The 10,979-nt window shown below is 42.4% G+C and overlaps 1 protein-coding gene across 1 annotated transcript in view; it reads left to right on the forward strand.

The window, feature by feature from the left end:
• ISM1 (isthmin 1, angiogenesis inhibitor) overlaps positions 1 to 10,979 on the forward strand; it is a 123,222-nt gene that overhangs the window by 1,791 nt on the left and 110,452 nt on the right. The window contains exon 4 of the mRNA XM_006894760.1: positions 5 to 142. Within this exon, the coding sequence (XP_006894822.1) occupies positions 5 to 142 (138 nt within the window). The remainder of the gene's footprint in view (positions 1 to 4; positions 143 to 10,979) is intronic.

Here is a 10,979-nt window from a genome sequence, read left to right on the forward strand (position 1 = left end):
GCAGGTGAGCGCGCGGCCGGAGGGGGGCGTGGGCGGCCTGGGGGACCCGGCTGGGGCTGCGGAGCCGGAGCCGCTGCGTGGAGGAGGCGGGCCTCCGCTGCAGAGCAACTTTCTGGCGGCTCTTTTGCACAGACCCAGCTTAGTAGGAGGTAGAGCCAGGGCAAGAGGCTGGACTTGGCTGTGAGACTGGCGCACGCAGCCCTCCTGGGCTCCATTAGGTCCTAGTCTTCGGGACGAAGCGGAGCGAGTGGAGGAAGACTGCAGTTCTAGATCCATCTGGGGCTTTGAAACTTTCAGGAACGCTTACTTCGCAGCGTCCCCTTGTTGAAGGTCGCTTTGGCAAGAGGATTCTATTGACCTATTTCAGCGCCAAAACTGGGGAAGGGGCGCGATTGGGGAGGAAGGAGTGGGCGTCATATGCACTGTTGTTAGCTCTCATTTCCCAGTAAAGAATTTCGCAGGGCCCATTCATTGCCTTGAGTCTGGTGACACATGTCACCTTGGGGAAAGGGGAGAAGTGAGCTTGGACCTAAAGTTTTCTCCCCAAATCAGTCCCTTTTAAAACTCTTCTGTGGATAAGCCTTCTTCTCCGCTGCCAGGAAGCTTTGCAATCATAGTCTGTATTAATTATCTTAAAAACTGTTCAGGGAAGAAGCATTTCCTTTAAATACTTACTTACTCCTGTCAAAGGCCTTTTTAAAATGCTAAAGAGTAAGGATGTCAGCTGAGATAATAACATGCATCTGATTCAAGACTTTTCATTGCTACTTATGCATCTGAAAGTTGGACAGTGAATAAGAATGGCAGAAGAACAATGCCTTTAAGTGGACTGGCAAAAGAACACACAAATCTGTCTTGCAGGAGGTGGAACCAGGGTGTTTTAAAGTTATGTTTTAAAGTTTCATCTTTAGGAGCATGTTGTCTTTGAGCTTTGTTGTCCGGGAAGAGAGCATTGTCAAGAGTTGAGTCTTTGGAAAAAGACATGATGCTAAGCAAGGTGGTGGTTAGATGGCAACCATTCAAGTACAACTAAGGACGACCCTATGAACAGCAGATCTAAACCCTGTCCTCTCCTGTGCTATCCTCACCATCTCCAACACACGTAAACCTATTGCTGTAGTCTCTGTGTCAATCCATGTTGAGGACGGTCAGAGAAAAAGAGGAATGCGCTTGAGCAGATCAGGAATTGTGACGATGCCACCGGACAGGACAGGGTTCAGATCTGTCATTCAGAGGCTAGCTATGAGTTGTAGTTGACTCAGCTGCACCTAACAACAACAGTAACAACTGTGTTAAGTGCTGTATAGAATTTAACTCGTTTAATAATCGCCTTATAAATTGTATTGCTATTCATATTCATGTTTTACAGATGGGAAACTGAGTCGCAGAAAGGTTAAATAACTTACCCAAGTTTGCACATTCCAAATGCTTAATTCCTCTCGTCAAGCTCCCTTTCTCTGCCAGCATGTTGTAGGGTAAAGCAATGTGGCTCTTGCCCAAAGTCAGAAATGGGAAAGTATATAGTACAGGAAAAGTGTACACTACACAATCTAATCTTTTCAGTTGGAGCCATTGCTGTCCTAACTCTGTGAAGCTTTCTCCTGTGGGTCCATAGAAATAGTGCTGGGATTCCTGTGGAGATACTAGGGATGCTTCCTACCTGTATGTTACATTCCATGTCCAGCCTAACGCTAAAGGACTAATTCTTAATATCTTCAAGATTTCTGGAAGTCGTATTTTATACATGATGATTTCTTTCCTCATGAACTCATGAAAAGCTATAAAAATGATGTTCTGTGGAAAAGTAAATTTGGCAGATTTCTTTATGAAGTGTTTGCTACCATTAGAATAACCTGAGGTTGGCCTTTTCTGCCTCAACAGTGAGGTAATGAGAGGAGCAGCTGGTGGAGGTAACTGCAAAGGAAAAGTGGGCTGAAATCTCTAAGGGGGTTTTGGCTGAAGAACTGTCCCCAAACATCAGAAGCAATGTAAGATTTAGGGAGTGTCGTCCTCGTTGGGGTATTCTGATTCCCAAGGAACTGCTAAGTCATTAATTTCCTCTTATCTTGTAACAGTGTTCCTTTATCCTCTAAATGCACACACTTATCCAAGTAGAATGATGAGCTTAACAGTTTAGTTCATAATTTTACTTTCTTTTATAATTTGTTGTTATAAAATTTTTATATTCTTCCTGACTGAAGTGATTTCTTTGCCTCCCACCCCCTGCCAAGACATTACACTTCAAATGGAGAAACCACATTCTACCAAATGGGGAGGCCTATGAAAGACACTATCCAAGCATTTCAAAGGCCCCAGAAAGTGAATTCTCTAGCAGCAGGTGTATTTGAAGAAGAAATTGTGGATACTGCCTTCCTACCATTGAAAAAAATCTCAACTAAAAAAACACCTCAACTCTGTCTAAATGTGTTACCTCTGTAGACCATCTTGGAGATCCTAAACTACGACTAAAAAAAAAAAAATCCCTTTTCTTTTTTTTTTTGTTTCTTTCTGTGGATTATTTTTTAATTATTATACTAGTTTATTTACAAAATTCAAATACACTGTTTTTCAGACCAGAGTCTTCCAATTTTCCTGACTCCCTCCATCAAATTATATAATCCCATGATTAATCGACCTCCTCTCTTACACATTCCTATCTCTCTGCTTCTACCCTCGACCCTCCTTGAATCCTCATATTCATTCTAAATGATGGTTTTATACAATATTTGCCCTTGTGGGACTGAGTCAGTTCACGTAGCATAATGCTCTCCAGTCCCTCCCACACTAGGCAATAATTTACAAAGTCATTGCTCCTGCATGTTAAGTAGTATTCCACGGGGTTAATGTACCATTATTTCTCAATCAATTCTATTATGGTTGAACATCTGTGCTGTTTCCATGTTCTTACGATGGTGAATAACACTGCTATGAGCATTCACAACAAGAAGGATACTTCTTAGATATTATTTTTTTGTTATATGAATTAAAATGCCTTAGAATATGAAGTTGATTTAGTCAGAAATATGAAGTAGTTGGTGGTTTTACTCAATTTGTGGCATTATTTGCTGCTACTGGGTCAAAATCTGACTTAGCAAGTCTCTCCAACAGGTTTTCAAAGCTGTAAATCTTCATGGATGGGACCTGCCCATTTTTCTTCCATGGAGCCACTGGTGGATTTGAACCACTAACCTTTTGACATAGAGACCCTCTTATTTGTGATTTGGACATACCAAGACATAAACATAGTAGTAATGTCAAGAAGACAAGGAGTCTCATCACTAAGCCAATTGGCAGCATCAGGATGGATGGTGAAGAGATTGAGACTGTTCACAGATTTAGTCTGCTTGTTTCCACAGTCAACACTCTCGGCACCAGTAGGCAGAAAATTAAAAGACGTATTGCCATGGGAAAGTCTGCTGTTAGGGACCTTTCCAAAGTACTGAAGAGCAATGGTGTCTCTCTGGAGACTAAGCTGTGTCTGATACAGGCCATGGTGTTTGCTCTCACTTGTTATGCATCAGAGAGTTGGACAATGTCTAGGGAGGACAGAAGGAGAATGGATGCCTTTGAGCTGTGGTGTTGGAGAAGAGTATTGAGGGTATGGACTACTAAGAAAACAAACAGATTCATCCTGGAAAGGGTTAAACCAGGCAGCTCCTTTGAAGCAAGGATTCTGAGGCTTCGTCTGATACACTTTGGACATGTTGTTAGGAGGGGACCGGTCCTTGGAGAGGGACATCATGCTCAGGAGGGTGGAGGGACAGCGCAGGAGGGGAAGGCCCTCTATGAGGTGGATTGATTCAGTGACTGGGATAATCGGGATGGGCGTATCAGAGACAGTGTGATTGGCACAGGACAGAGCTGAATTTAGGGCTGTTGTATATAGGGTCGCTATGAGTCGCAAGTGACTCGACAGCACATAACAACAACAACAACTGTCAGATCACCTTTCTTTGGAATGGGAACAAATGTAGATCTCTTCCAGTCAGTTGGCCAAATGATTGTCCTCCTTCAAAAACACTATGAAGAACTGGAAAACGTTGTTAGGTATCTTACTAAATATAGAGCTTTTCAGATTGGAAAACACTAAATAAATTTAAAAAAAAATAGTGTAAACGGCTGCACACATCCATTAATAACTGGAACATGGAATGTATGAAATAGATGTCTCGGAATGTTATAAGTTGCCAAAAATAAAATGCAATGCATAAAGATCAAACCTCTTAGGCATTAGTGAGCTGACTTTGACCATAGCTAACTTAGCTGGTATTGACCACGTTGAATCAAACAGTTATATGACCTATTATGCCAGGAATGACCCATGAGAAAGAATGATGTTGCAATCAACATCAAAAAGAACATGTCAAGATCTATCCTGAAGTACAGTGCTGTGAGTGATACATATGATACTAGCCATACACGTACAAGTTGCTAATACAATTATTATTCAAATACACGCCTAGACAACTGAAGCGAGCATGAAGAATTTGAGAACTTAGACCAACCTTTCCCCCCACCCCCACCCCTTGTTGTGTACAGTCAAAATCGGATCTGACTGGCACAGGAGGAGATTTCTCCTCCTTCTCCAGCAGAGCATCTGGTGGATTCGAACTGCATGTCTTCGGGATTGCAGTGCAGCTTCTTGCCACAAGGTTTTGACCAGCTTTTGTAGCCTTTGTTGTTTATTGCTGTTTAGATAAAAATACCACAAGTGGAAAGTAAAAAAAAAAAAATACCACAAGTGAGTGGCTTTAACAAACTTAAAAAAAGGCTTGTTTTCCTATTCATTCTGCAGTTCTTTTTATCTTTATTGGTACATTGAATACATTTATGTTTAGTGTAATTAATGTTGCTATTGTTATGTGCCATCGAGTTGCCTGTGACTCATAGTGACCCTAAGTACAATAGCCCTAAACCCTGCTCTGTCCTGTGCCAAAGTTATTGTCTCTGACACACCTACACTCATTACTCCAGTCACTGAAACAATCCATCTCATCGAGGGTCTTCCTCTCCTGCGCTGTCCCTCCACCCTCCCAAGCATGATGTCCCTCTCCAAGGACTGGTGTCACCTTGCAGCATGTCCAAAGTATGTCAGATGAAGCTTCAGAATCCTTGCCTGCAAGGAAAAAGCCTGGCCTCACCTTCTCTAGGACAAACCTCTTCGTTCTTTTAACAGTTCATGGTATAGTCAATACTCTTTTCTAGCATCACAGCTCAAAGGCATCAGTTCTCTTTCTATCATCCCTAGTCATTGTCCAGCTTTCTGAAGCATAGCAAGTAATTACAATGACTATGGCTTAGATCCGGAAGTGATGCAACCAAGCCCCATGTGGGTGACGCTAGTATTTAATTGTTTTTGGTGAAACATTCTTCTAGGTCGTATAGCCCTGGTGTGTCCACTTGCCTTACAGACACAACTTGTGGTCACTATGAAGCTGAACACTGTGACACTGATGTGTCAAATGCAATAATGGTTACCCATGGCGGACAGTGTTTGGTGGTACTCCCTGGCTAAAACAAGCTTGGAAGCAGGAGTGGCATCCACTTCCATAAAGAGCTTGCCTCGGGAAACTCTACAAACGTGGAGAAAGGATGAAAGTCACACAGCTGTCGAGGACTTAAATTCATAGGGTTGCTACGAGTTGTCTACGACTCTACGGCACTTAACAACAATAACAACATGGCTTGGGTCAGGCACGCCTTAGTCTTCATACTGACAACGTTGCTCTTCAGTATTCTGGAGAGGTCTCTGACAGCAGACTTTCCCAATGCAATTTGTCTTTTAATTTCCTGGCTGCTGGTACCAAGAGTCTTGATTGTGGAGCCAAGCAAACTAAAACTGTTAACAATCTTCACCATCCATCTTGATGCTGCCAATTGGCCCAGTGGTGAGAATCTTTATTTTCTTGATGTTGATATTCAATCCATATTGAAGGCTACAGTCCTTGACCTTCTGCAACAAGCACTTCAGGTCCTCCTCAGTTTCAGCAAGCAAGGTTGTACCATCTGCATAACATGCAGATTGTTGATGAGTCTTCCTCCAATCTTAATGCCACATTTCTCCTCATAGAGCCCAGCCTCCTGGATAATATCAATTTAGCATTGTCATTCTTTTGTGCTTATTATTGTGATGTTGATGATATCTTTGCTTATTTTTTTTCTGTACTGTGTAAATGTTTTATAAGATATTTTTTTACTTCATTTTTGGTTTTCATTTATTTTGTGTTTCTAAGTCTTTTTATTTTTTTTCCTTTTTATTTTGGTTAAAATGTTTATTAAACTTCTTTGTGGTTACGCTGTAATTTATTTTTACCTCTGATGTTTAAAACAGTCTGTTCTCTTTTCTTATCATCTCGACTTCCTCTCCATTTGGGCATTCTATAATTATGCCATTTATTCCCTCTTTCTGTTTTGTAGTTTTTGTCATTTGCAGAGTGACACGTATCAGTTTCTATTCTCAGCTTTTTAAGTTTTATTTGTTTGATAATTATCTTTCTGCAATTTTTAGGTGCCTTAATTTATTCTGTGCCTTAATTTTAGATTTGTTTTCTATCATTGTTAGTTCTCTATCAAAATTCAAACTTAAATTCAAACTCAAACTCATTGCTGTCAGGTTGGAACCAAATCATAGGTGACTTTCCAAATAGGTTTTCTAAAGCTGTAAATCACATGGGAGGAGATGGTCCATCTTTCTCCCTTGGAGCCTCTGGTGGATGCAAGTCAGCAAAGAAGCATGACCTTTGATTAGGCTAGAGCTCCAGCCTCTCTGTCCAAAAATCTCTTTATTATTTCTTGAGGAAACTCTGGTAGCTTACTGGTGACGAATTGCACTAACAACTGAAAGGCAGGCAGTTCAAATTCACCAACTACTTCAATGAAGAAAGATGAACAATCTCCTCCCATGTTCTTTATTTTCTCTGGAAACCCACTAGCTATGAGTTGATTATGATTCGAGGGCCATTTCAATAGCATCAACAATTATTTCTTGTAAAATAGGCCTGGTAGTCCCTTAATGTATATTACCCTGGAAAATCTCTAATCGTGCCGTTGTTCAGATGAAGCATCATTTTCCGGTGTGTATTATTCTAGGCTGGCATTCTTTTTTCTTTTAAAATTTTATCTATCCCATCTCATGACCTTCTTGTTTTCATTTCTGCCAAGAATCCAGAGCTTCGTAATATTGGCTGTTATTCCTAGGTAACATTTTACCTTTGCTGTATGGTCTTCAAGGTTTTTTCTTTGTCTTTGGTTTTCAAAGCTTAATTATGAAAGTTTTAAATATTCTTGGTAGCTGCCTTTTGTGCCTATCTTGAGTGGGATTTGTAAAGTATTCCATTCGCAGAAGAATGGAAAACTTTTCATTTTTTGTGATATTAGGAAATTTTATGATAACAAGTCTTTGGCAGCTCTTTGTAGTTTTGTGATTTTTGGTTTTTAAGTTTACTTATGTTTCTTTTTGCCTCTTCCTGTTCTGGAATTCTGATCACCTATAATGTGTTTTTCCCCTCTTCATGGTTCTTTGGCTTCCTTCATTTTTTAATCCTTTTAGTATTATTTTTCACATACAAATTGGTGTCACAGGATTTGTTTGATAATTTATTCCTTCCTCGCCATTCAGATGTAGTCTTCTGTCTGTCCAGCATGTCATCTGTCTCAGAAATTTTAGTGTTATCTTCTGGATTTATAATTGCTACTTTTGTATGGTTTTAAATGACCTCTTTTGTCCTTTTGCTTTTGTATTGTTGGCATGAATTCTTCTCAAGTTGTTTTGGTTTTTCTCTTTTCTTTGATTTTGCCTGTGTTTCCACGACAAAACCTCCTGGAAAGCCCTCTATACATATTTTTAAATTCCTCTTGAGACAGTCCTCGTGCTTGTTCTTCTAAAAGCTACTGCCTTCCTTTTTTATCATTTCCTTTGTTGTCTTACCCTGTTTGCTTGATTTGAAATTTTTGCCTCTGAAGGATTGCTACATTTATTTACTCGTTCACTGTGTCTTGCTTTGCTTTGCCCTGACTTCCTGTTTTGTTATATCGGGGCAGGCAGATCCAGCCACCTGGCCAAGTGACTGGAAGAGATCAATATTTGTTCCTGTTCCAAAGAAAGACGACCCGACAGAGTGCAGAAGTTATCAAACAGTATCATTAATATTACATGCAAGCAAGATTCTGCTGAAAATTATCCAAAAATGACTGGAGTAACAACACATCAACAGAAAACTGACAGAAGTCCAGGCAGAGTTTAGAAGAGACTGTGATATTAAGGGTATTAGAGCTAATGTTAGATGGATCTTGGCAGAAAGCAGAGAGTACCAGAGGCATGTCTATCTGTGTTTCATTGACTATGCAAAGGCATTTGACTGTGTGGATTACAAAAAAACTATGGCTGACTCTGAGAAGAATGGGAATCCCAGAACATTTGATTGTGTTTATGCGAAACCTATACTTAAACCAAGAGGCAGTCATCAGAACAGAGGAAAGAGACACTGCATGGTTCATAATTGGGAAGGATGTCCGCCAGGGATGTATTCTGTCTCCACACCTTTTCAATCTGTATGCAGAGCAGATCATCTGAGATGCTGGGCTGTATGAGGAGGAATGTGGCATCAAGATTGGTGGAAAAATCATCAACAACCTGCATTATGCAGATGACACAACCCTGCTTGCTGAAACTGAGGAGGACCTGAAGTGCTTGCTGTAGAAGGTCAAGGACTGCAGCCTTCAATATGTATTGAATGTCAACATCAAGAAAATAAAGATTCTCACCACTGGGCCTATTAGCAGCATCATGGATGGTGAAGAGATTGAAATAGGTAACAGTTAGAGTTTGCTTGGCTCCATAGTCAACACTCTTGGTACCATCAGCCAGGAAGTAAAGAAACAAATTGCATTGGGAAAGTCAGTTGTGAGGGACTCTCCAGAGTACTGAAGAACAACTATGTCAAGCTGGAGACTAAGGTGCACCTGATTTAGGCCATAGTCTTTGCAATTGCATGTTATGTGTCAGAGAACTGGACAATGATTAGGGATGATAGAAAGAGAATGGATGCCTTTGAGCTGTGGTGCTGGAGAAGAATAGTGAATATACCGTGGACTGCTAGGAGAACAAACAGGTCTGTCCTAGAGGGGGGTAAAACCAAGCTGCTCCTTGGAGGCAAGGATTCTGAAACTTCATCTGACATACTTTGAACGTGTTGCAAGGATGGACCAGTCCTTGGCTAGGGACATCATGTTTGGGAGGGTGGAGGGACAGCACAAGAGAGGAAGACCCTCGAGGAGATGGACTGAGTCTGTGATTGGGGTAATGGGAGTAGTGTGTCAGAGACAGTGAGATTAGCACATGACAGAGCAGGGTTTCGCGACTCAATGGCACATAGTAACAACAACAGGCAGGCTGAATGAATGTTCTTCGCTGGCCACTACCTTGGTAGCACTGAGTGACGCTTTCTTTTCCTGTTTCTGAGTGGGTAGAGTAACTTGCGGGGACGGGTGTCTGTCTCTTTTTTTCATGGATACATAGGTAGCTACAAGTGGAGTGAACAGGCATTGTCAATGACCTGGTGTTAGTCCAGGGGTGCAGTACTGAGGCGTGGCACCCTGCAGTTGGGTGAATAGCAAGTGGCAGGTGGGGTCGTTATGGCTGCCTAGTGGGAAAACGATGTCCCCTCTCTGGATGTGACAAAGAGCTAAGAAAGGAAGAGGAGGTAAAAGTGGGTAAAACTAAAGGAAGAAGAAGAAAGTAAGGACGGGGCAAAAATAAACTCATATGTAGAGGGGGAAAGAAAAGTAATAAACAATGGAAAGGGGGGGCGAAGAATGAACAAAATAAGCAGCAGTGCGCATGTGCAGCAAAGGCAGCCGGGTGGTGGGCCCGCGGAGGGCGGGGGGGGCGGAATCCTGCGCAGTCTCTGCATGCACCCACCTCTGAGAGCAGGGGCCAGCTGGAGGGAGGTCTGTGATCCCTGATAGCATACAGCCAGTCCGTGCATTTTTATTGATTTGCTTGTGACACATTGTGACAGGCGGGGAGAGGTGGCCTGATCAAACAAGATAGGCATGGGATAGCAGTGGAGTCTTCCATAGCCACTGGGTAACCCTTGATCACTGGGCAGCTGTGGTGAACAAAGGGGTGCTGGGAGTGTGTAAGTGCTTCCCAGGTCACAGCTCAGCTTCCAACACGGTCAGTCGTACAGCAGCACCGAGAGATCAGCGTCTGTGATTGCCAGCCCACAGGCCACCTCCTGTGAGCGGGTCTTCACTCCTATGCTCTGCTCTTGATTGCTACTTCACACCCCTCACCTGCTCCTCCACACCCCGGTGGTCGGTGGTCGCCCATATGCACCTTCCTCTCCCAGCTTCTCTCCTGATCACCTTGTTTCACTGGCATTTCCCCACACCATGTCTCTGCTCTAGACAATTTGGGGAAGTTGGCTCTCCTTTTCTGAAGTGCGGTGTGCTGGTGTGCTTTCTGTGTTTCAAAATGACCAGACACCCCAAAGGCACCCCTGCATCTCTCTGCCCAGCCTCTGCTTTCATCCTATCTCTCCATTCTAATTGGTGTTTAATTTAACTACCTCCAAGTTGGAACTGACTTATAGCTGACCCTCTAGTGTGTTTTATTTAGAGACAGTTACTCTGATAGGTGGCTGACTCTGAGAAGAATGGGAATCCCAGAACATTTGATCATTCTAATGCGAAACTTATACTTGGACCAGGAGGGAGTCATCAGAACAGAGCAAGGGAACACTACATGGTTCAAAATTGGGAAGCGTGTACGCCAAGGATGCATCCTATCTTCATACCTTTTCAACCTGTATGCAGAACAGATTTTCCAGGAGGCTGGGCTCTATGAGGAGAACTGTGGGGGTCAAGATTAGTGGACGATTTATCAACAATCTGTGTTATGCAGATGACACAACCCTACTTGCTGAAACTGAGGAGGACCTGAAGCACCTGCTGCAGAGAGTCAAGGACTGCAGCCT

This window comes from Elephantulus edwardii, unplaced genomic scaffold (genome assembly GCF_000299155.1).
Source record: "Elephantulus edwardii isolate Elephantulus edwardi_28Jun2011 unplaced genomic scaffold, EleEdw1.0 scaffold00150, whole genome shotgun sequence".
Classification (NCBI taxonomy): domain Eukaryota; kingdom Metazoa; phylum Chordata; class Mammalia; order Macroscelidea; family Macroscelididae; genus Elephantulus; species Elephantulus edwardii.